The 27,043-nt window shown below is 37.5% G+C and overlaps 1 protein-coding gene across 3 annotated transcripts in view; it reads left to right on the top strand.

The window, feature by feature from the left end:
• Positions 1 to 1,910: 1,910 nt before the first annotated feature.
• The window catches only part of lin9 (lin-9 DREAM MuvB core complex component), an 81,460-nt gene continuing 56,327 nt past the window's right edge, over positions 1,911 to 27,043 (top strand). Inside the window, exons 1-3 of one of the 3 annotated variants that reach the window (XM_041252764.1) lie at positions 1,911 to 1,957; positions 3,368 to 3,400; positions 22,030 to 22,121. In XM_041252764.1, coding sequence (XP_041108698.1) covers positions 22,113 to 22,121 — 9 coding nt within the window. In that variant the 5' untranslated portion in view covers positions 1,911 to 1,957; positions 3,368 to 3,400; positions 22,030 to 22,112. Of the gene's footprint in view, positions 1,958 to 2,264; positions 2,352 to 3,367; positions 3,401 to 20,702; positions 20,844 to 22,029; positions 22,122 to 27,043 lie in introns of those variants that run through there. The other 2 variants (XM_041252763.1, XM_041252762.1) reach the window with 2 other exon arrangements.

Here is a 27,043-nt window from a genome sequence, read left to right as displayed (position 1 = left end):
CTGCAATGATAGAAAAAAACAGGGAAAAAATGAGGGTACCAACCTATCATACCTAAGAACCATTGTAGTTAGGTTAGATTGGTACTGAGTAATGTTCTATTGCCTCAGTCTTTGCAGTAACTGCATGTACACCAATGGTATAAAACATGTCCCAAAAACATAATCTCAGATTTACAGAATTTACATTTCTTTACATTAATAGTAAGACTACTCTTACAAAATTTGTTCAAGTCTAGCTGTATGTCCTTCAAGTGCTTCCAGGTTACGTCTTGCATACAGACATCTTCATCACTCCAATAGCAGATAGCAACCAGCAGCTTAGCAATAAAAGTCTTTGCAGCACCCAGCAGCCTTCTAACAATGCTCACAGTCACCAAGCAAGCTAAGCGCTAGCCTTTTTACATGCTAGCTTTAAAGAAACAGTGCTGGTTTACCGAGTCTGCTACAACATAATGTAGTTGTCTGTCCAAACCAAGCATCAACAACATGAAATCAATTTGCAGTCTCCTGCGTCTATTGTTGTAGATCGTCAGTGTCAGTATCAATAAGGTGTAAACTTTTGAATTTCTTGTGCTTGCTATCTCTACTGTAAAACAAATCATCAAAAATAGCTTATTGCAATAGCAACCGGATGAAAATAATAAATATAATATTTCAAAACCACTGGGATTTACTGTTTGATATGAGTAGTGATAGAATTCTTGCACAGAATCCATTTAAATGTGGATGGTTTGTTTGTTGAAAATTGTATAAATAGTGAACAGTACATTTATGAATCTTGTAACATGACCACAATTTCCTTCAATCAGATCGTATTTTTAACTGAAATAAGAAATTGTAGGCTGCATTTCATCTTCATCTGGAACGGTGTCTACATAAATTGTTTAAACAAAACAATACTAAATAAAAGCTTTTAATATTTGCTAATTGCTTGCTAGAATTAACTTTCTATATTGTTGTAAATTGTGAATACAAACTAAGTGCACATATTATTAAACTGTGAGAGCGCTGTTTACTCTCATAAATTTTAACAATAGCATATAAATATTAAAAAAAAACTGCCTTAACAGTAGGGTATGGGACAAGGTTACCATGTCCATGGTTTTCCCCTGGAATTGGGCTACTTTGAAAAGCCAGCCGCGGGATTAGGGTTGCCACCCGTTCTGACTTTGTCTGGATTGTTGTCTTTTTGAGGCAGCTGTCCTGGGAAATCTGTAAGACTTCCTGGGACACTGTCATCAGAGTATATGAGTTAGTCTTTTCATACAAAAGTAAATAAATAAATATGTCCTGGTTTTTTGTAAATCCGAGGTGGGAACCCTACACGGGATTAGTTTTGCAGTTGTGCGTTTCTGTTTTTTTTTTGGCTACTTTGTATGCTTCTGCAGATGTTGGCTCTTTTAAATATTTTTCTACATGCATGGTCCAATCAATCAAAAATAAAAATAAATAAAGACAAAAAGGGCATATAACACCACATTCTTATAATTCATATATTGTAAAGCAGACCCTCTTTGTCTGTTCATACAGCTTCTGTGTGTATATATATATATATATATATATATATATATATATATATATATATATATATATATATATATATATATAAAACCTTGTATTTATTGTTATTCATTTAAAATAAATACATGTGTCCAGGTATATACTAAAGTAGGGCAGTTTAAGGCACCTCAGAATTTCCTAAAATGCAGGAAGTTACATCATTGTGGGTTTTTTTTCACTTAGAATTTTGCTTCAGGTAATGCCATTGTAGGTTTGTTATTTTTTTAATCTACATGGTTATTATATGTGGAATTATATTGTGCCACTCTTAGTGCCCCCATGTGCTAATTTTCAGAATCACCACCAAACTTTTGGCTCATACACATCTGGCTTTAGTGGTTGAAGCACTTATTCAGAGTGAAGAGTCTGCAATGTCTAAGATTTAACACATTTAAAGGTACGTGATTAATATTGCAGGTGTTTAGTTTTTCTGCAAACCTGCTTATCAAACTATTTAAAAAAGCTATCGTTCTCATTCTAGTTCTGGTATTCAGCTACTACTTTTACTATTAAACTTGGACTGAAATGTTTACTTTTCTTCTGCGATCCTTGTGATTTCTAGTTACTGTAGAGAATATGATTCTACCACACAGAAAAACGTAATACAATTAATAGGTGTCTCGAAAACAAATACAAAATTCGGGTAAAAATAATAACAACAACATTCTCCGTCACCATTCGAACAGCCCTCTTCTGCAGTCTTTGTCCCACAATTCATTGCGACCAACAGCCTTTGAAAAAGCGGCGCGGCTCATTCAAGATGGCGGAGCTGGAGCAGCTGCTGGATGAGAGTAAGTGAACAAAACACAGGATTTTAAATATAAGAAATAGTAGATAACGTTTTAAGTCATAAATAGGAGACGACGAAATTATCGTGTTTCTTAAAGCCGCCCTTGAAATTAAATATTCACGAGAACAGTATTTTTTTTTTAATGGAATGTGTGTTGTTTAGTTGTTAGTATAAAAAATGCAGTAAGATATTGTAATATACAAAATGTAAATATGTTATTATAAAGAAATATGGGCACAGAATTAAAAAAAATAACAATGCTATCACAGATGACAGTTAAATCTTATCCAGACGGCTCGTAATTCATTACCTCCGGGTAATCGTGAAAACGGATGCGCATATTAACATATTTTAAGTGCACAATTAATATGCCGGTTAATACAAACCTTTGTTTGCTAAATAACCCAAAATTGTACTGTCAGTCATTTGACTGGAAATGTTTACCTAAACCACTTAAAAAACAAAAACAAAACATCGGTTTGGATACTGTTTACCTACCTCTAGCTGACTCTGTCGGTGTAAGATTGTTAATTGCCGTACATTTTGTGTGATTAATTAATCCATGACTTCACGGAAGTTAGTCCCGAGTGCTTGTCCTGAAGATAATTAGCCTGTATTTTTATTAAGAGTATATCTGGAATTTGGGGTTCAGTAAAATGTTAGGATTTATTTTGTATTATTATTTAAGATATTGTCTCGAAGTTATCTATTTTTAATGTCTAGACTAAGGTTCCAGAGGGCCATTCCACTAGGGTTTAATAGGTAAATACATTCAGGGTCTGGGAAGGTTTAGTTGGTTCAAGTAAACAATTTAGAACTGGGTAGGAACAAAGACTGGAAGGGCCGACTTTGGACACCCCGGGTCAATTGCAGCCAACTTGTAGATTTAGTACGGAGGTACGTAGTAAGTTGCGGACTAGCTATACGGTATTATGTCAGGATCGTCCACAGCTGTGTACTAATTTAGTACCAATTGCAAAGACGCATAAAACACTTTTTTTGTTTGTTTGATTTCAGGCACTTCTGCAAAAGCGCTCGTCAGCCTGAAAGGTAAGGGACATTGACAGTGTTATAAAACAGGTTTTGTTTCTTTAACTACTGTATTGTAAACTTTTAAATAGTTAACAATGAATTTGGTAGTGCTTTACTAATGTTTTACAGACTACTGTAGTGTAATTGCATCTCATATTACAGGACTTTTGCGCGTGGAGTACCACCATACAAATACTTGGTGCCCTTTGGAGGCCTTCTAACTTAATTTCACAATTATTTTAGCTATATCTTGAAAAATGTTGGCCATAGTTGCTTTATTTTCATTAGTTATTTTCGGATTGGTTGAACAGGCATTTAAGAAAAAAAGACGAACTGCTTTATTTTCTTTAAAAAAACAAGTCTTATGTTTTATTTAGGAGTGGGATTCAATCTTGTAATCTAGTTCTTTCTAAATATTTTGAATACATGTACTGTAACTAACTGATGAGTGCTAGGCAGATAACATTACTGTGGCCTGTGCTTATGTCCTGTTAATGGCTTTGTTCCAGTCATTTCCTGAGTGAAATTTAACTTTGAGACAATATCAATATCTGTTTACCTTAAATCTGGGATGCTTATTAAAGCAGTGATGAAAAATCTCCGCTGATTGTTTTTCCGCTTTTATTCAGTCCCCTGGTGCTATTTTATTTTCAGTATGTTTCTAACTGTGTTTGCTAACCAGAAAGCACCCAGAAAGTGGCTAAATGAAGCCTTTCAATATATGTTACTTCAGCCATTAAACATGTATGTAGCAAGTGTATAGTGCATGGGAGGGGGTGTTGGTGTTCCCATATTTGTTTTTTATCTTTTAATTTAAGCTATTAACACAGTTGTGACAGTTGGTGAGGTTTAGTATTTTTATTTTTACATAAACAAAAAAGACCTTGAAACTAAGGCACAGTTTAACGTTTGTTTTTACATTACGTACTCCATTGGTGCTTGCAGACAGCTGTGTTGGCAAGTTGCTATTTCATTGGTCCACAAACAAGTACTTTGAATTAAACAGTTGGTGCAGTTCTGCAGTTAACATTGCAGAAAGATGGTGAAAATAATTTAATGAAAGGAGCTGGTGAAAAATTAAGATGTGTGTGTCTCTTCCCAGGGAAAAAATCCCATCGAAGGAGAAATGAAGACAGCAGCTGCTGTTACAATTAAGTTCACAGTGCAGAGGAATTCACAATAAAAGCAATAGTCTTTATTTAAGCATATTAAAAACCACAACAGTGGCTTACATGTTTCGACCCGTAGGTCTTCCTCAGAGCACAATAGAGATTCTGAACAAGGAAGGAGCCACCTCCCTCTAAATAGCATGAATAACAATCATAATACATTTCAGGTGGTCATTCATCACACATGTTAAAAATTAACACTACTATTTGTGGGGGATAGCAGTCAATTCACTCCAAACATTTTACAACTATCGTAGAATTTGATTATTTTTACAATTGGAGTACAAGTGCATCAAATTGCATTACTCATTTTATCCAAAAATGAGTAACATTTGGAATATAGTTGTCCAGTGTGTCTTTCAAAAGAAAGCAATCAATGAGTCTGACTGCAATCAAGTTATTCATTTAACAAATGTACAATGATTATTAGAATCTATACATTGTCATACCTTTTGATACATTTAACAATTCAGGCTCAAATATAAAAACCAATTGAACACTGATCGTAATAGTTCTACTATTATACATTCGAATGTCTAATACGCATTTCTTAATAAGCAACACCAATCATTTAGCACCTTACCCAGATGATAAACAGTAGAATTGTTCCTTTCCAGTATCATTGTTAGTATGCTCCATCGGATATCACATAACAAAATAAGTCATTGCGATTCAAGTTAGGAGACACAAATCCAGCTCCAAGTCAAAATGGGTCTAGCGCTTGTAAGTATCCAATATGCCTCTCGTTGCAGAAGGAGGTCAACTAGATTGCCACCCCGAGTAGGGAAAGTGCCCCTCTCCACACCCATAAATCTTAGTGATTGTGGAGAAGATCCATGTACGGCTTTCCTATAATGTTATTAAGAACTTGTTATTAAGAATCCTTAAACGCGTATTAGTCATTCGAATGTGTAATTAGAACTATTATGATTAATGCTAAACTGTTTTTATGTTTCTGAATTGTTAAATATCTGAATAATTAAATGTAATTAAATGTATCTAAAGGTGTGACAATGTATATATTCTAATAGTTGTAAATTTGTTAAATGAATAACTTGATTGCAGTCATAGATTCATTGATTGCTTTCTTTTGAAAGACACACTGGACATCTACAGTGCAGTGAAAAAGTATTTCCCCCCCTGTCCTGATTTTCTGAGTTTTTTCACATTGAGTTTGGTCAGATCTTTTTGTGGGTTGTAGTAGTATACAGAGGGAGTCTGAGAGAAATGACACCAAAGTTTGGTGGTGCTTTCATTTGTTTGGTGTGCAGGGTATTCAAACATGCATTCTTCATGTGTGAAAGTTATTTCCCCCCTAGTTAACTCAACCCAATTAAAGGGATAATTAGGGTCAGCTGTTTGAATACTTTGGTTAACAATCAGGGGCCCCGCACTGCCCAATATAAATCTGACAAACTTTGTCCCTTACCATCAAAGTGAAGTTGTCAGCACACAGGTTCTAGAGGCACATCATGCCACAATCAAAAGAAATTTGATTGTGGGGAAAAAAGTTTTTGATGCCTCCCAGACTGGAAAGTGTTACAAAGCCATTTCTAAGGCTTGGGCTCCACCAAACCAGTCAGAGCCAAATGAGGAATGCAATTTGATGCCCTTGTACTCTAATTGTAAAAATCAAATTCTATGATAGTTGTAAAATGTTTGGTGTTAATTGATTGCGTGGATAGTGTGGATTTTTAACATGTGTGAGTGAATGACTGCCTCGGGGCCTAAAATTAACTTTTTGGTGAACCAGCCATTTTGGCTAGTGGTTGGAAAAATTCACCAGCCACTGAGACTTTTTACTAGCCAAAATAATTTTTGACCATTTACTGAAAACACCTTTACATGCGTTGTGGTGTGTTTTGATATATTCAATAATGGAACAAAAAATGGTTTAAAAAAAGCAACATTTATTAGAACAATGTCTGTTATCTGTGCAAATAAGTTTTGTGAACTTGTAAAATGTTACTGTTCACAAAATCAAAAAGGACAAACTATTGGGTGCACCAACAACTTCAGCAAGTATAATTCAGGAAAAAAATAAATGTCTTCTGGTACACCATGTACAGGGCTGTGTTAATTATTTTTGTCATTTTGTAGCTTTGAAGTTTTAATTAGATAATGATATTTACATTTTAGTCTGACTAGGTCATTCAGAAGAAGTATAATAACTAAAAACTAACAAAATAAATATTAAAAGTAGAAACAATATTTTTCATAATAAAATAAAATACACCATGTTTCCACTGTAGGACTAATATCTAATGGCCCCCTAAACTGTAACATTGCCATTTGCTACATTAAATCATGCAATCTCCTCTTCAGACTCATCTCCAAGGCAGATAATCTTCTCTTGTCCATCTTGTGTTTCCATGTTGATTTCATTAGTACACTTTCTGCCATCCATGAATTCTGGTCTGCACCTAAGGCTAGCAATATGCCACAGCGCAATTGCTGGGTTTGGGTCAAACTCTTTTGTCTGTGGAGCTACAAGTTGAACCATGAGCAAGTCTGAGAGTATCACACTTCAGATTCGACCGCCAATCACTTTTCACTCGCTTCATTATGTTGAAGCCTTGTTTGCGTTCAGCTGTGGAAGCTGGCAGGCACAGATGAGATCCACCAGGTCCAGCAGGGAGGAGCACTGATCCCTGTGCATCCAGTGCACCTCAGGCCAGGAAAGCTTCTCCAGACCCCCTGGTGTGACTGTTGCTTGCTGGTAGATCCTGGACTTTAAAACAGTCTATTGATCAGAGATCTCATCTACATTGACCCCAGAGGAGGTCAATATTGGCCTGAAGTGCTCCACAAGGCTTTCAATCTCTGAATCACCAAAATCTGCAATGCTTGCTGGATTTGGCCCAGTTCTGAAGTCTACCACTTTTGTGGCACAAGACTCCAGTGCCTACAGGGCACTAAGTTTAGATTTTTAACTACTGGCCCCTCGGGCCACCGAGCTAGTGTTTTTAATGGCCCGGAAGCAATTTTATCTGGCCCAATATATTTATATTTTATGATGATTTTTATTTTCAGTATGTTTCTAACTGTGTATGCTAACCAAAGCATGACCCACGTCTCAAAAGAAAGTGGCTAAACAAAGCCTTTCAATATGTTACTTCAGCCATTAAACATGTATATAGCAAGTGCTGTAAGAAGTACGGTAATCCAAACTTGGGTAACATTGAAATTAGAAAGGTAATTTTAATGTTAAGATGAATGTAAAGACACACTAAATGTTAAGCACAACAACTCAGTAACTATAAGAAAAGATAAGATACTTGGAGTGGGAAAGGAGTTTTTTTGTAACTCTGGACTGCTGTTCAATGTAAAACATCTACTGTTGACTTTCTGTGAATGGATGGAGTAACGGCAGCATTTGCACTGACCATTAAAAGTACAACCATGCATCCTTGTTTTGAATTATTTACAGGTTTGAATAAACAAAGTAACTTGACTTAGATTCATCTGATGCCAGTACTTGATGGCTAGTTATAATTAATGTTAAACTATTGTAATGTTGGAATGTGTATTCTGTTTTGGCTGGGTTACAATATTTACAGTAAGATTATTTTATAAATATTACTTGTTAGAATTAAACAGATGTAGAATATTTAGGTTGCTATATGATAGGTGTTTTATTCTGAATACAGTACAGCAAAACTTATTTGGTTTGCACAATATTATGCTACTATTGCTTTAATTGGAAGTGATACACGCTGTGCTGTTGCTGCTCATGGAGTTCTGTGTATTTTAATTCGGTAAACAAAAGAAAAAACGTGTCCCTAAGGAAATGGGGTACAGAGGGAAGAAATCTCATCTTGGACATTGTTTGAACACTTTATGAACCCGGCTAAACTTTACTGGCTTACACTGTTATGCTGTCTGTTTGTGCACATACATTTGACTTTTACTCTTGGTAGCGTACTAAGGGACCAGAGTTCGGGTAATCGAATACACGAGAAGGTTGCACCCTGTGTATTCAAATAGGAAACTTTTCGAAATTCCCACCCCTAATCCTAATTATAAACCCTATTAAAACAATATTCATAATACAAAATAATAGCAATCCTATATAGAGCGTTGTTGCTTGTGTAGCCTCTCCCAAGTCGGTGCCAATCTTGCTGAGTGATACCAGTGAGTCTAAAGATTCTGAATGGCATTTTTTACCCGAACACATCAAATCCCAAATAAGTTAGACAATTGGACCGCGTATCTGGGTATCCATCGGGACATCTTACTGTGAAACTGGATATGATGTAAACGAAATGTTGCATTTACAATAAATAAAGCTGCTGTTTTATCTGCAAGTCTGGGAAACTGACGCCAAACAAGGCTAAATGTTACTTTTTTTTCTCTGTCATAATGATAGTAATGTCATAATAGGATTAGTTTGTTATGTTTTTAAAAAATGGTTTGTAAGTTAATTTTCAGCTTTTTGACACGCTGGCCCATTTTCCTTGATTCATGAAGCGGAAGGCATATGCACTATATATAGTATACTAGTTAAATTTAACCGGTCCAGTTGGGCCTGTGGTGCTTCATAACTACCGGGCCATGGTTAATGTCGAACCCTGGCCTACATTCTTGAAGCGGTTATCCATGCTGCTTGTTAGCCCGTCTAACAAGTTTCGGTGTCACAGTTTGACAAACTGATACCCTCAAACCAAGTGCTGGCCATGGCAACTTTCAACATGGGGCCAGGCCTGGATTTGTATTTTTGAATCATGGCCTGGGTGGATGACAGTGCACTGTGAACCTCTGCCACGGTAATTGTTGTCTTTTGCAGTGTCTGAGACAAATTGCTCAGGTGAGTTAGAGCATCGTGCTGGAAACAGGTGAATTTCACAACACCACTTGCTGTAGCAGTGCTGTAAATCCTTTGAGCTTTGCTCTTCTGCACACCCCGGACATCTTCAGCAATCTGGTGATTGAATCTAAAATATAAAACAAGAAATCCATATTAAATTACTCCATCTTTTCCTGCAGCTGCCTCCTCTCTACCTCCGTAATGTAGTGCATAAAGGTTCGTGCATACATGGCATTCCTATAGGTGTTCCCTATATTTTAGCCCTTTCTGTTCATCTAATCTATAGAAATCAAAGTAATTACTATTAATTAATAGTAATTTAAAATAAGCTTTTTTACAGTCGCCCATATTCACAATTTCAACTTGCATTTCTACCAGTTGTGTGTGTTTATATATACTGTGTGTGTGTAATTTATATATATATATATATATATATATATATATATATATATATATATATATATATATATATATATATATATATAATGGGTTATATTTAATGGAAGTAATAATAATAATTAGTAGTATTGTAGCGGAGGCACTCGCTTTGTGTCTGCACGCTAATCGGACTAGCGGGGTCCTGAAAGTCCAGCAGCACACAGACAGAAAGCAAGAGAGAAAAGGGGAGAGAGGGACAGGCTCGCACTCGGCTGTTCATGCTCACATTCGCTACCACCAGTCAATCTTAGATGGGTGTTAGTGAAATGTCTCATTACAGACTGAACGCACCGCTTTGGATAATGTGTAGCGATGACGTCAACCCCTGCTGACAGACCTGGAAGACAGACACACAGGCAAAGAAATTTGTTTAAGAGCTACGGCGCATATTTAAAATACAAATATAAAAGAAAAGGCAGCAAACAAAACAGAAGTATGTATAATTACTGTCTTTCTGGATCTCAATCTCTCTCTGTCTCTCTCGCTCAAACTCCTCCCTTCTTACTCAACTGTGCGACCGTGTACGCATGAGAATAATTAACAACAAATCAAAACATTAATCGGATAATAATGCAGCAGCTGCAAGCTAAAGGTATGAGTTTTTTTTTCAGTTCTAAAATTCAAATGCCTACTTAGTCGCACATCCAGATAAAGTCTGAGCAAGGTCTCTCTGCTTTCAGATGGCACATACATTCTTGAACTTTATTTTTAATTTTTCAACGTTGGTGGCTTTCAGTGACGTTAAAGCTCTCACTGCTGTAGATTCTGAGGAGGGGACTGCCTTTGCTGTAAAGATCCCCATGCTGTGTTGGTGGCACCTTGACACTTCATGGTCTTTTTCTCTAGTTTAAATTTGTTTGTCCCGATTTACAAAATTATTTTTTCGATTTTTCTCTATGGTATATAATCGGCATTCTGAGCAGAACATGGTTTGATCTGCGCTGTCTAAAATGAGCCAATTCTGACTTTGCCTGCTGATGTCATCCACTTTCCATTTATTATTTTTGGGCACTTTTCTTTTTTCACCCCTCTGTTTTCTGCTCCTCCTCATCTACCTGTTTCCTCTTTTAAGCAGGCTTACTAACCCCTGCGAAATGTCTCCACACTTTTAATATTTTGTCTAGTAGTAATTTTGTAGTGTGCTTCTGTTTTGCCGTGAGATTTATTTTTCCCCAGAGGCTACACCGGTGTGCCGCTCCAATGACGTTGGCCCTGATGCAATTAGCGGTGGTGCATCAGTGGCTTAGAGAAGCATCGGTGCATAAAATATTTCGCGCTTAGTTTTGAATGTTCGATTAACAACGGGACACAATTTCCATAGGGGGAAAAAAAAATTTAAAGCAGTGGCCACTACCTGCTACTACCACACTACTGGTGTGGCTAGTAAGATTGCAAGACGTACCCGCCACAGACGGAATTTACCTGCAATTGGCAGGTTAGCGGGTGCTTATTTTATGCCCTGCCACCTGAAATGTATTATGATTGTTACAGTGGCTTTCAAAAGTGTTCACCCCCCTTGGACTTTTATTGTTACAACATGGAATCAGAATGGATTTAATAGGAGTTTTTGCCACTGATCAACATCAGTCCATGACGTCAAAGTGAAAAATAAAATCTACAAACTGTTCTAAATTAATTACAGATATAAAACAGAAAATAATTGATTGCATAAGTATTCACCCCCCTTTGCTATGACACACCTAAATAAGCTCTGGTGCAACCAATTGTCTTTACAAGTCACATAATTAGTTGAATGGAGTCCACCTGTGTGCAGTTAAGGTGTTTCACTTGATTTCAGGTTAAATACCCCTGTCTCTGGGAGGTCCCACAGTTGGTTAGTACATTTCCTAACAAAAACTACATCATGAAGATGAAGGAACATTTAAAGCAAATCTTGAATAAGGTTCTTCAAAAGCACCAATCGGGGGTAGGATATAAGAACATTTCCAAGGCATTGACTATCCCCCGGAGCACAGTAAAGTCAATTAAGAAATGGAGAGAATATGGCACAACTGTGAAACTGTCTAGAACAGGCCGTCCTCAAAAACTGAGTATCCGGGAGAGAAGGGCACTGTCAGGGAGGCCACCAAGAGGCCTATGGCAACTCTAAAGGAGTTACAGTCTTCCATGGCTGAGGTGGGAGACACTGCTTATGGCAACAATAGCCCGGGTGCTTCAAAAACTGGCCTTTTATGGGAGAGTGGCAAAAAGAAAGCCATTGTTGAAAAATAGAAACCCATGTCAGATCTTGGCTAGAGTTTGCCAGAAGGCATATGGGAGACACTGAGACCAAGTGGAAGAAGATTCTATGGTCTGATGAGAGCAAAATAGCCTTTTGGCCTCAATGCTAAGCGCTCTGTTTGACGCAAACCTAACGCCGCACATCATCCTGCGAGCACCATCCCTACCGTGAAGCATGGTGGTGGCAGCATTGTGCTGTGAGGATGCTTTTCTGAAAAATGGATGCAGCAGAGAAATCCTGGAGGAAAACCTGCTGAAGTCTGCAAGAGAGCTGGGTCTTAGAAGATTCATCTTCCAGCAGGACAATGACCCCAAACATACAGCCAAAGCCCCACGGAGTGGCTTAAAAACCAAAAAGGTTAATGTCCTTGAGTGGCCCAGTCAAAGCCTGGACCATTTTTCTTTCACACTGAAGCAAAAATAAGTAAACTATCTCCAGAATGGATGCAACCGTACTGAGACCACTGACCTTCATGTGGTCTCGGGACGGTTCGTTTTAATCGTTTGGAGCTTTCACACTTAAGGGCAAACATTCCGAACTCGAACAAACCGTACCGGGAAACGGAATATCGGCTAAGTGTGAATTCCCCCTTAGTGCTTGTAAACCGTCACTATTGGGGATAACTGTGTAGAGGCGCATGTATTATATATACAGTACCAGTTAAAAGTTTGAGGTACACTTGCTTGAAACCAGGTGTTTCATGATTATATATGCTTTTAACTGTATAAACTTGACTATAAACACTTAATACGTCATTATATGTTGTGTACTCATATAAGCTGATAATCATAAGTGAATTGCATATGAAAATGTAAATCTTGTCAATTTCAATGAAATGGTCACCCAAAGCAAGGTGATCTGAAGCCCAAGTCAGTTAAGTCTGAAATGTGTTCAATGACCTAAGTATAAAAGTGTCTTTGTTAGATGTTCTCTGAGTTAACTAGCATGTTACCTAATTAACCTTTTGTCACTAGTTATTGTTAACGGGTGAGGGTCCATGATTACTATAAATATAGGTAGCATAGGCACAAGTGTGTCATTCCTGAATGTAAGGGAGCAGAAAATGGCAAAATGCGCTCAGTTAAGCAAAGAAAAAAGACAGTCTGTAATTTAAGAAATGAAGGTCAATCTTTAAGACAAATCACAAGAACTTTGCAAGTGTCTGTAACTGCTGTGGCCAAGACCATCAAACGATTTGAAGAAACTGGCACTCATGAGGACTGAACAAGGTCAGGCAGGTCAAGGGTGACCTCAGAATCAGAGAACAAGTTCATTCGAGTCACAAGTCTGCGAAACCGGCAATTAACTCTCCCTGAAATACAAGCACAGCTAAATGCTACTAGAAGTACAGATGTTTCAACATCAACTGTTCAGAGGAGATTGTGTGAAGCTGGCCTAACTGGAAGAATTGCTGCAAAGAAACCATTGTTAAGAGTGCAGAATAAGAGGAAGAGACTTGCCTGGGCCAAAAAACACAGAAACTGGATGTTTGAGGAGTGGAAATCGGTTTTATGGACGGATGAGTCAAATTTGAAATATTTGGGTCCATCCGCCGAGTATTTGTAGGCAGAGAGGGTGAGCGCGTTCTGCATATGTGGTTCCCACTGTCAAGCATGGAGGAGGCAGTGTCATGGTCTGGGGTTGCTTTGCTGGTGACAGAGTTGGTGATCTTTACCAAGTCCATGTCAAGCTCAACCAGCATGGCTATCATAGTATACTTCAGAGGCATGTCATTCCGTCAGGATTATGACTAGTTGGGCAGTCCTTCATTCTTCAGCAAGATAACAACCTGAAACGCACTTCAAAGTTGTGCAAGAACTATCTGGCGAAGGAGGAAAGTGAAGGACAACTCAATCTAATGACCTTGCCTGCCTAGTCTCCAGACCTCAATCCCATAGAACTTGTATGGGACGAACTGGACAGAAGAGTCAAAGCAAAGCTACCCACAAGTGCCCTACATCTCTGGGAATTGCTGCAGAAGAGCTGGGAATACATGTCGGGTGATTTCCTGCTGAAACTTGTTAACCGAATGCCTTGTGTTTGTGAGGCTGTTATTAAGGCAAAGGGTGGCTATATTGAGAAATACAGGATTTAAAGATGTTTTTAAATTCTTGAATATTGTTTTTGATACTCCTTATATTTTGTTTTGTATATTGTAACATGTTTAAGTATTTACAGAAACGTATACGACGCAAAACATTGTCAGTTATGAAAAAACCTAGTTTTCAGTAAGTGTACTCAAACTTTTGACTGGTAGTGTGTGTCTATATATAGATATATATAGTGCCTTGCAAAAGTATTCAGCCCCCTGACCAATTCTCTCATATTAATGAATTACAAATGGTACATTTGAAATTTTGTTCTGTTTGATATTATTTTTAAACACAAACTCAGAATCAATTATTGTAAGGTGACATTGGTTTTATGTCGGGAAATATTTAAGAAAAATAAAAAACTGAAATATCTTGCTTGCATAAGTATTCAACCCCCACACCACATTAATATTTGGTAGAGCCACCTTTCGCTGCAATAACAGCTTTAAATCTTTTGGGGTAAGTATGTACCAGCTTTGCACACAGTGTTGGAGTGATTTTGGCCCATTCTTCTTGGCAGATTTTCTCCAGGTTGTTCAGGTTGGTTGGATGACGCTTGTGGACCGCAATTTTCAAATAGTGCCACAGATTCTCAATGGGATTGAGATCAGGACTTTGACTGGGCCACTGTAGGACATTCACCTTTTTGTTCTTGAGCCACTCCAATGTCGCTTTGGCCTTGTGCTTGGGATCATTGTCCTGCTGAAAGGTGAATTTCCTCCCAAGCTTCAGTTTTTTAGCGGACTGAAGCAGATTCTCTTGCAGTATTTTCCTGTATTTTGCTCCATCCATTCTTCCTTCAATTGTAACAAGATGCCCAGTCCCTGCTGATGAGAAGCATCCCCACAGCATGATGCTGCCACCACCATACTTCACTGTAGGGATGGTGTGTCTTGAGGCATGGGCAGTGTTAGGTTTGTGCCACACATAGCGCTTTGAGTTTTGGCCAAAAAGCTCTATCTTGGTCTCATCTGACCACAAAACCTTTTCCCACATCGCAGCTGGGTCACTCTCATGCTTTCTGGCAAACTCCAGACGCACTTTCAGATGGTACTTTTTGAGTAACTGCTTCTTTCTTGCCATCCTCCCATACAGGCCAGTGTTATGCAGAGCTCTTGATATGGTTGACTGGTGCACCATTACTCCACTCCCAGCCCCTGAACTCTGTAGCTCCTTCAAAGTGATTGTTGGCCTCTCTGTGGCTTCTCTCATAAGTCTCCTTCTTGTTTGAGTTTTGAGGGACGGCCTTTTCTTGGCAGTGCCCTGGGTGGTGTGATGCAGCTTCCACTTCCTGATTATTGATCCAACTGTGCTCACTGGGATATCCAAACACTTGGATATTATTTTGTACTCTTTCCCTAATCTATGCATTTGTATTAATTTATCTCTAACTTCTATAGAATGCTCTTTGGTCTTCATTTTCCTTCTGATTCACAGCCTTACCAATGATCCTTCAACAGTGGGGTTTTTATCCATAAAATGTGACAGCAACTTTAATGGTTCACAGGTGGAGGCCAATGGTAAGGTAATTGTGTCCTCGTTAGGGCAATTTCTTTCATTGGTGCAAACTGGGAGCTTCCGCAGCACAGGGGTTGAATACTTATGCAAGCAAGATATTTCCCAACATCAAACCAATGTCACCTTACAATAATTGATTTTGAGTTTCAGTGTTTTAAAATAAAATATCGAACTGAATGAAATTTCAATGTACCATTTGTAATTCAGTAATATGAGAGAATTGGTCAGGGGTCTGAATACTTTTGCAAGGCACTGTGTATGTGTGTGTAAATATATATATATATATATATATATATAATATATTATATATATATTATTAATAATATATATATATATAATATATAATATATATATTATATATATATAGTATATTATATATATAATATTATAATTTGTATCAATTTTATATATATTATATATATATAAATATATTTTATATTTTTGTGTGTAGTGTGCACTGGGGAAGGCAGCAGCAGGGCTCTTGTACAGCGGTGTCGACGCTATGCTTTAGTGTGAGAGGTCCCGGGTTCGCGTCTGCCCTCTGTCTGTGTGCCTTGCCTCTACCTGTGTGATGCACCTGCCTGCGGGAACCGAGATAGATAGATATATATAAAATATTTTAAAAAATTGAATTATAAAAAGCATTTATATTAAAAGGGAAAGACGATGCTCGCTGCACGTGTGTGTATATGTATTATGTGCAGCGAGCATTGTCTCTGCCTTTTATTATAAATGCTTTCCTGTATTCTTGCGTCTTGTACAACAATAAAGTCCATATGTTTTTTTATTGGTGCGCATGAGTACCTGCTTACCAGTATGTGAGCATGGATCGAGGCCTTGGAAAGCCATATTCTCTGCAGAAAACATTTACACGTAATAAATATTTGTTGCAGTAACTACAGTCTGTCGTATACATTTTCTTTGTGAGATGATGTTGAAGACAAACATGGTGATCCAGCGAGTTATAAAGTACACCCTTTATTTAAACAAGCATCTTTTGAAAAACAAGCAGTTGCAAGACATTTGATTCTTGCAGATGGTGAAAAAACAAGGTCATTTTAAACTTTTTTTTTAGATAGTTGTAAACAGACCCTTATTTTAAACTTTTTTTTAAATTAAATTTACGTGACAGGCAATTAGTGTTTGCATTGATTGTTACCATTGCATTGATTTCCATGGTAATATAAAGTGAAGCAGAAAATGTCAACTTTGTGCTTAGAATAAACAAATATTAAATGCTTAGCATTGCAAATAAGCACAAACTAGTGGATGATTAACTCAAGTTCAAGAGCTCTTGCTTTGCGTGTGTGCCCGCACTGAGATTGTGTGGCTTTTGTAGGTTATAATAATAAAGCTCAAAAACAGGAGGGAAAGGAAGGTGCCACACAAATGGAAATGAACAATTGAAAGTGTACATGCTTCTTTTTTGACCTTTTTTAACAATTGCAAGGGAGTGACTGTAAAAAAGTTGCATTTGAGATCCAAATGAACAAGAACGTTAGAATAAGATATGCTGTGCAATGTTTTTCAGCCATTGTGCATAGCTAAGAAAAAATACTTTGCCCTTGAAACCTAAATATATTACCTCAACTTTATTTGACTGGGTACTTGCATCAAGTTTCACAGACCCTATTTTACCGTTTGTTTGTTTTTTTGTTTGTTTTTTGACATTTACCAAATTTTGCTTCGCAGGGGTGTTTTTGTTCACTCTGCTATTGGCATCTCTGTGTTTGTGAAACCAGCAGTTAAAGTTCACTTATGTGGTATTGTGGCAAATTGGTTGATTGTGTGCCGGTACAGATGATTTAAAAAACAGACAGACAGTTGTAGTCCAGTTGAAAAGGTTTGTTTTTATTTAAGTCCAATGCCTCATGGCAAAACAAACTGTAAATAATAATGGCGGTAAGTAATACAGCAGCATGTATTACTTAAGTTTATAATCCCACCCACACAACACATGGCGACAGCTCCGGAGCTGTGTTAATTGTCTGGTAACGTACAAGACAAAAGTTACTATCCACGGTTTTCAATAGCAATTTTATTGTCCTTGTTTTAACTCACTACAAACCAATGCAAAGGGAGAGATTAAGATTTTCCGTCCTCCTTGTATGCTGTCGGGCATGACCTGTTGGAAAATGAATGCAGCTACATTTACAATCTGCGGCTGTTACATTGTTTCCTTTCCAGGTCAATATGTTCTTGCAACTGAGTCTCACCTTTTTTCAGACTGATTTCTCGACCTGGGGAAAGAACTGTCAAGCCAGCCCGTCAAAACTCTGTCCTCGCTTAGTACCCTCACAGGTCAGGAGGGAGATTTACAACTAAGGTTCAGTGTATTTCTGTCACGGGTATACATTCTAATTTCAGGTGTAGTCTGATTCTTGAATTCATTCAATTTGTTTTCCTGAGTGAAAAATCCAACATGGCAGTGGAGCCCATCTTTCTGCCACTTCAGCTTTTTTTTTATTTATTTATTTTTTTTTTACACTCCTCACTTTCATCTGTTAAAGTTAAATACATTTCCAGGGTTTTCAAAATATACCAGTTCACTGCCTTATCTTGTATGCGCTGGCTACTTCTTTATGAAAAAAATATTACGATTTATATTCAGGTATTATCATTCAGTCCATTTTGTCATTCTTGTACTGTAAGGTGATATATAGTACATTACAGCTACACATGCACCAAAAAAATATGCCTATCATGATATTGTAAAAATGTGTACGCAGGTGCTTGAGATATTGTGGGTTCATGTATAGAGGCTGTACGCCTTTAAGAAGGTTTGCTGGGATATGAACTGAACTGGTCAGCCGAAATATGGAGGTGCTGGATTATTATTCTCCGGTTTCATGCAACAGTTATGATGGTGACCAAACTTGTGCATGTACTGTTGTGTAAAACAAATGGTTGAAATAAACAGTTGTATTAAAAAAAAAATGCAGAACAGCGAAAAATAAAAATAAAGGGCATTTTGATAATGCATGAAAACTTAACATAAGGAAAACCAACTTAAATGAAGCAATAAGCACAATTAAGCTAAAAAGAAAGTGAAAATGTTTCTTTGTCAACTCCAGTAACCCTACGTTCTTTCCACAGTCAAATCATAGTTCCTAAATAAGCATGATAATTTATCATAATGAACAGTATTGAACAAGAAAATGTAGAATATAAAAAGGGCAACAAGATAGTCAATGAAAGACCACATGTTATTCAAATTCTTTGTTGTATTATATATTTAAGATAAAAGGCAGTGTTCTGCCGTCCGGCTGTACAGAATTCCTGGGGAGAACCCTGTAGAGCAGGGGTTTCAAACATACGGCCCACTGCTGGATCTGGCCCCCAGAGCGATTTCATCCGGCCCACGGAATAATATTGTTTTTTTTTTTTTTTTTTTTTTTTTAAATTATTTTTTTTTTTTATTCACTAGAATACAGGTTAAAAAAACAAAACAAAAAAACACATTAGTGCTGGAACAAATATAAAAAGTAACGTTTTTTCACATGTATTCAAAGGCAAACAACAAATGTCTGTCTGTCAAATTATTTTCTCTGAGGTTTTATAATGTTGCAGAAGCCAGCAGCAAGATTTACTCTGCTGGAGCCACTGCTCGCTGTCCCTCACTGCTGTTGCTGTCGGGGTGGGGGGTGGGTGCTCTTACTGCCGCTACAATGAGGTCTCTTTCTGTCTGCAGTATTATGATACAGGTGAGTAAGTATTGTTTATACAATGCTGTCTTTTTAACATGTGTTTTATTTGAAATGTTTATTCAAGTTAAAAAACAATGTTATTACTATATAAAAACGTATCTGACTACTTTTATTGCCAAGACCCAACAAGGGCAGTGATTATTAAGTGTGTTTACTTGAAATACACACACTATTTAACTACTGTATTGCTTTCTTTGTTTTGTAGTTAATTCTCCACGGTAAAGTAAGGCCATTCTTCTGGAATATTTTTCTACTTTTAATACAGTGCTACATATAATGACTTTGATTAACGTTTTTAAAACGAATATCCAAACAAATATGTAAATCTTGAACGAATATCCAAAAATGAAAATTCATGTTTGTCCCAGCACATAAAAAAGCTAAATATAAATACTAATCAGCATTCAGCAAAAAGATAGACAAAGAACATTAGTGACTGCTACTGCTGCTCCTGGTACCTGGAACCTTTGCTTGAACCAGTGCATCAGTATCTTGAGTATCGAGTTAAGTTGAGAATAACATTTTGATTTGTTGATACACATGACGGAGAAAGCTTCCTGCTTCTCAAGACATTTCAGCAGCATTTCATCAAAAACTCCATTAGAAAATGGTTCTGAAGAAACAGCTATTTTGTGAGCAATCATATGGCTTGCCTTAACAGTAGCATCACTTTATGCTACACGCATTAGTAAACATCAACTGCTGCTTTTTCAATGACTATGCTAATTCAGAGTATTTATTTTCACGTACCGTTCCTGTATGTCATATTTCTTGCCATAGTTTGCTTCATAGTGTCTTTTAATGTTGTTCACAACAGACACGTGTTGATTACAAATTAAGCACATTGGCTTTCCATTCATGCCCTCAAATACGAAATTCCCCATTTCTCTTGAAACACGCGGCACTCTTGTTCCACCTTTCTCTTCACAGATAAAGACACGATGACACTTGTCACTACTGAACCTTGTTCTGGTATCACTGGTGCCATCTACTCGAACCAGCTGACATACTGCTGTCTCGCCCACGTGTTCTGCGATTGACAGCAATCGCAGCAACATGACCATTTTGTGTTGCTCATGCAAAGGTTTTGGGTTCGTCTTTATATTTTATAACTGTCACCCGGCCTGCGCCAGGGTATCTGATTAGGCCCGCCAAACGAAATTAGTTTGACACCCCTGCTGTAGAGGCTTTACACCTAAGAAAGGCATTATGGAATACAGGGTTCTTCCGAGGAATTCTGTACAGCCGGGTGGCAGAACATTATAGCCGGGAGCACGTTTAACAGAATAAATAAACTTGCTTCTTACCTTTTAAATATATAATAAGACAAAATTTGAATAGTGTTGCTTTCGTTGACTATCTGGTTGCACTTTTTATATTCTATTTTCTTTTTCATTACTGTTTTTTGTTATGATAAATTGCTGTGCTTATTCAGGCGCTCTATGATTTGACTGGGGAAAGATAACTTGTATCAGGAGTTCACAAAGGTAATCTTTTTACTTAATTTTTAGCTTAATTATTGAGCTTTATTGCTTCATTTTAAATTATTCTCAAGTTTTTAGGGCATTTTGGTAATGCATGTCTATTTCTGTTTTCTGTTATACATTTTTTGAGTGCAGCTGTTTACTTTGACCATTATTTTTACACAAAAGTACTCATGTTTGGTCACCATAACTCATAAAACCTGAGTGTAATAATCCAGCACCTCTGCACTTAAGTATCTGTATATCAGCTGATAGTTCAGTTGATCTCCCATCATGCCTGCTGCCTTAAGGATTATTTAATTGCGCAGCCGATTCCATAATTAGATGATGAGCTGATCATTTAAGATGTTACCGTAGTGAAACAATAATGTAGTGTGAGTTTTGTACTAAAGCAGGGTCAGATTTTGCAGGAGAACAGTTTTTTTCAAACTCGCCAGAAAAGTGAAAACAGAATGCATAGAAATAATTGCAACTGTAATTGGAAAGTGTACTGCTGACCAAAAAAATGGGGAATTAAATGTACTGCAGCTTGACTGCATTAAACAAAACTTCCATTAACTCAATTTGGCGCTCAGATTGTCGTAAGCATAATGTGCATGCTGTGTTATTTTATATCAAATAGCAGAAGAAACATGCTGAAATTTTAAACTTGTTTTTACTGAAATACATGAGCTGTTAAATGCTGTCAGATTAGGACTTGACTAACGCTGAGCATTGATGCTGCAGCCTGCTTTTTCCCATATTCCAGCTAAAGGTGCAGTCACCAATTCCACACACATTTTCAGACAGTCTTGTATTGCATGGGCCTTGGTGATCCAAAATAAATTCTTGAGCTTGCCTCTCTGTGAGCAGTGCTGAAATAAAGCTCCTTATTGCACTAATGGAGTACTTTGTCGGCCACTACAAGCAGACCACTACTAGTCTAGCACAAGCTTAAATCGTGCAACAAATGTTCCAGAATGCACCCTTATTTCCATAATTTCCCAATGGGACACGCTGTCCCACCCCTTGGCGTTATGCACCACCGTGGGATCGGTGCCCCTTACTAGCTTTTATAAGTGACACTGCTTAAAACTAATTGAAAACCCTGCATTTACAAAATAGGGTAGTGATAGTATGTAGTGGTATTTTTTGTGTGATTGATGAACATGCTTTATAGGTCTCCAAACTGATTTTGTATTTGTTACAGAGGGAAGTTTAACAAGTACATGGAATGAAAAACACAACTTGCCAAAGACCCCAAACACAAAGGGAAGGAATTCCTTTTCGTCTATGGAAACAGTAAGAAATCTAATTTTCCCTCACTGTAGCTACACTTTTTTATGTTTGTTTCACAGGATGTCTGTGCTGCCTTATGTGCACTGGAAAACAAGTAGTTTTTACAACCTATTTAGTTCCTGGTTGAAACCTCCATCTGCATTGTTGGATGTGCTAAAGGTGTCCACTGTCTGCTGGTTTTCAATCCAACCAAGCTCTCAGTTACTTAACTAGACCCTCCATTGAACTGATACTTTGCTTAATTTGACCTGCAATTGTGGTAGCACCCCCTGGCTTTGCATGGCTTCCATCATATACAGGGGTTACAGTTTTGTTCAAAGACTTTCAGCACCCCCACATTAAAGATTTCTCCAGTGCCACTGCACACTGTCATTCGACACGGCAGTCAGTCACAGTACAATATAACAACGTAACTCTTCAGTTCTTTTTAAATAAGTCCTCAAAATGACCACAATATAGCCTACGCACTAATAGAATACGTCCAGTCGAATAAATGATTGCTGAAACCATAAAAAAATCAAATAAATAAATGAAACTGCAGGGTGCAAATAAAAACAAAAGCAAAAATAGATAGTTAGCCTTACACTTGTGCCCTTTTTACACACAATCTAGTATCCCAAAGTTTTTTTTTTTATTTACAATAAAAATATGAAGACTATACAGACATCACAGAAATAAGACCTTAAAATCAGACAAAATAGCAGGTCACAAATAAAAAATTAACTTGACAAAAGGTATGAAATAAAATAAAGAATGGAAGGCTTTTTATAGCCTAGTAAAAACAGGTGTGCGGTGTATTTGTAAACACTGATATAAATAACTTTCACTTTGTAGTATAAGCTTTCACAAATATTTTCAGCAAATCTGAGGGAGGCGGTGCCTGTTGTGTGCCGTTTTTCATTGTTGGATAGTGTTTAGTTTGTCAGTTTTGAAAGGAAAAAAACAAGGTCAGCTATTGTACTTATTCTTAGTTTATTTTAGAAATGTCATAACTGAATCGACGTGTTATATGATAACATTCTTTAAAAATAAAATAAAATGCAATGTCCCTTTTAAACCAGTTGCCACGTCAGTTTCAATAGGCTACTGTTTTTAGTCAGAGAGCACACGCAGATGCAGTACAAGGAAAAAAATGTGTCAGGAACATAAAACGATTCAAGTATTGGTGAGAAATAAAATATGCTAGTATTCAAGATTAAGTAAGACATTTTAACCGTAGATTTTAAATAATACAATACACACGGACGGCGTGTACCTTGTCAGTCGGGTAATCCGAACCACACTATTTATTTATTTTTTTTATTTGGTCTTTTAAAGGAGTAATTAAGCAAAGGGTCTAGTTAAGTAATGGAGAGCTAAGTTGGGATGAAAATCCGCATACACATGGGGTCCCCGGGACTGGGGTTGGGAACCACTGCACTCATCTGTCTTGCTTTGTGGTGCAGATAAAACAAAAGCTGCAATATATTTACATTCTTAAGTGTTGATGGTCCTTTATGACCAAGATTAAAAAATAACCTTAACAGACCCACGTAATTTGTGCCTGTAGTAATTTTGCATGATTATCCACATACAAAATATGCTGTTAGATAACGCAATGTTTAAACAGACAAGTAACAGATAAGTTAGTGAAGATTGTTGGGAATGTACAGGGCAACCACAATTACTTAAACTGAATGCTTGATACTTGTTTACACCTGCAGCTTGGACCCAAGCTGGCTTAGTCTATAAGATTTAAAATTGTCATTTGAGTCACCAGTTTACATTGAGCACAGACCTAAACTGGCTTTGTCCCCATATGTGCGTGCATAGCCACTGAACTGTAATGCATGCCCGATGAGGTCATATTGACCGCCCCTTGCGTGAAGACATTTCAGAAATGGAGCAAAGCATCTAAAACTTAGACTCCTAACTGTTTCTTTAAATTTCCACTTCCACAATCTCTCCAGGGGATTTAAAGAAATTGGTGTTTTATTATACACATCTACACATCGGTCTGACGACTTTGTATAACAGTGTTAGCCATATGTGTTTACTTGCCCATGAAAAAACTTAATTTTGCTGTTCAACAAAATCAAACCTCATTCGTTTAGTTTAAAAATAAACATGTGACTTTCAGTTGTGTGCGTTCGACCCAGAACTCAAGTTTATTCTGCATATATTGATATAATAATAAAAAAATAAATAAAATTCCTTCTAGTAACAAGTCTTTTTTATTTAAAAGTAAATTGCTTTGGACCTGAAGCCTAATGCTTATATTCGCATCACAACACTTGTGATGTTGTTCACCCCCTAAAAATTGGTACAGACAGCCAGGTGATATTTTTATTTGTTTACTTTGAAAAATAAAGCCTATACTGTTTAAATTAAGCTTCCACAAGCATGAAGGTTTATAATTCAAATTGTATAATTGGTAGTGCCGTGAAACATATAAAAAGCGCTATGTTCAGCTCTAAAAGCACGTTATATTCCCAATGTGCTCACGGTAGAGCAAAAAACAGACCAGAGCCGTCGCAGGGCACCTTTCTGGAGCAGGCCTCTTTTAGGATGGCTGGACTTTAGGACAGCTGCGTTTTACACTACAAAAAAAAAAATAGTAATCCGTCCCAGCTTAAAATTAAGTGTACTAGGCAATTGTTAATACTTTGACCAATCTGTATGTATCTACAGTGTCTCTGAAAAGTATTCACCCCACCATTGGACTTTTCCACATTTTGTTGTGTTACAACATGGAATCAGTTTTTGCCACTGATTTTAACACAAAAAAAGTCCATAGTGTCAAAGTGAAAAATAAACTGTACAAATTGTTCTAAATTAATTACAAATATAAAACAGAAAATAATTGATTGCATAAGTATTCACCCCCTTTGCTATGACACACCTAAATAAGCTCTGGTGCAACCAATTGTCTTTAGAAGACACATAATTAGTTGAATGGAGTCCACCTGTGTGCAGTTAAGGTGTTTCACATGATTTCAGGTTAAATACCCCTGTCTCTGGGAGGTCCCACAGTTGGTTAGTACATTTCCTAACAAAAACTACATCGCGAAGACGAAGGAACATTCAAAGCAAATCCGGAATAAGGTTCTTCAAAAGCACCAATCTGGTAGGGTATAAGCTCATTTCCAAGGCATTGAATGTCCCTCGGAGCACAGTAAAGTCCATTATTAAGAAATGACGAGAATATGGCACAACTGTGAGTCTGTCTAGAACAGGCCGTCCTCAAAAACTGGGCGAGAAGGACACTAGTCAGGGAGGCCACCAAGAGGCCTATGGCAACTCTAAAGGAGTTAGTCTTCTACGGCAACAATAGCTCGGGTGCTTCACAAAAATGGCCTTTATCAAAACCCACATCAACTCTCGGCTGGAGTTTGCCAGAAGGCATGTGGGAGCCTCTGAGACCAAGTGGAAGAAGAGTCTATGGTCTGATGAGACCAAAATAGAGCTTTTGGCCTCAAAGCTAAGCGCTATGTTTGGCGCAAGCCTAACGCTGCACTTCATCCTGAGAACACCATCCCTACTGTGAAGCATGGTGTTGGCAGCATCATGCTATGGAGAGGCTTCTCTGTGTAGGTCTGGAAAGCTTGTGAAGATAAAGGGCAAAATGGGTGAAGCAAAATAGAGAAATCCTGGAGGAAAACCTGCTGAAGTCAGTAGGAAACCTGGGACTTAGGAGAAGTTCATCTTCCAGCAGGACAATGACCCCAAACATACAGCCAAAGCCACACTGGAGTGGCTTAAAAACAAAAAGGTCACTGTCCTGGAGTGGCCCAGTCAAAGCCTGGACCTCAGTCCAATTGAGAATATGTGGAAAGAATTGAAAATTGCTGTTCACCAAAGGTCCCCGTTCATCTTAATGGAGCTTGAGCAATTTTGCAGAGAAGAATGGGCAAAAATTGCACTGTCCAGATGTGCAGAGCTGGTAGAGACTTATCCAAATTGACTCATGACTGTAATTGCTGCCAAAGGTGCCTCTACCAAATATGGACTAAAGGGGGTGAATACTTGTGCAATTAATTATTTTCTGTTTTGTATTTGTAATTCATTTAGAACAATTTGTAGATTTTTTTTCACATTGACATGATGGACTTTTTTGTACCATGGACCATGTTAAGAACATAAAGTTTAAAACAAGAAGAGGCCATTCTGCCCATGTTGCTCGTTTGGTTGTTAGTAGCTTATTGATCCCAAAATCTCATCAAGCAGCTTCTTGAAGGATCCCAGGGTGTCAGCTTCAACAACATTACTGGGGAGTTGATTCCAGACCCTCCCGATTCTCTGTGTAAAAAAAGTGCATTCTATTTTCTGTTCTGAATGCCCCTTTGTCTAATCTCCATTTGTGACCCCTGGTCCTTGTTTCTTTTTTCAGGTCAAAAAAGTCCCTTGGGTCGACATTATCAGTGCCTTTTAGAATTTTGAATGCTTGAATTAGGTCGCCACGTAGTCTTCTTTGTTCAAGACTGAACAGATTCAATTCTTTTAGCCTGTCTGCATAGGACATGCCTTTTAAGCCCGGAATAATTCTGGTCGCTCTTCTTTGCACTCTTTCTAGAGCAGCAATATCTTTTTTTATAGCGAGGTGACCAGAACTGCACACAATATTCAAGATGAGGTCTTACTAATGCATTGTACAGTTTTAACATTACTTCCCTTGATTTAAATTCAACACTTTTCACAATGTATCCGAGCATCTTGTTGGCCTTTTTTATAGCTTCCCCACATTGTCTAGATGAAGACATTTCTGAGTCAACAAAAACTCCTAGGTCTTTTTCATAAATACCTTCTCCAATTTCAGTATCTCCCATATGATATTTATAATGCACATTTTTATTTCCTGCATGCAGTACCTTACACTTTTCTCTATTAAATGTAATTTGCCATGTGTCTGCCCAGTTCTGAATCTTGTCCAGATCATTTTGAATGAC

This window comes from Polyodon spathula, chromosome 6 (assembly GCF_017654505.1).
Source record: "Polyodon spathula isolate WHYD16114869_AA chromosome 6, ASM1765450v1, whole genome shotgun sequence".
In the NCBI taxonomy this organism is placed as follows: Eukaryota; Metazoa; Chordata; class Actinopteri; order Acipenseriformes; family Polyodontidae; genus Polyodon; species Polyodon spathula.
The sequence above is the reverse complement of the archived record's forward strand: the minus strand, read 5'-3'. Positions and strand labels throughout refer to the sequence as shown.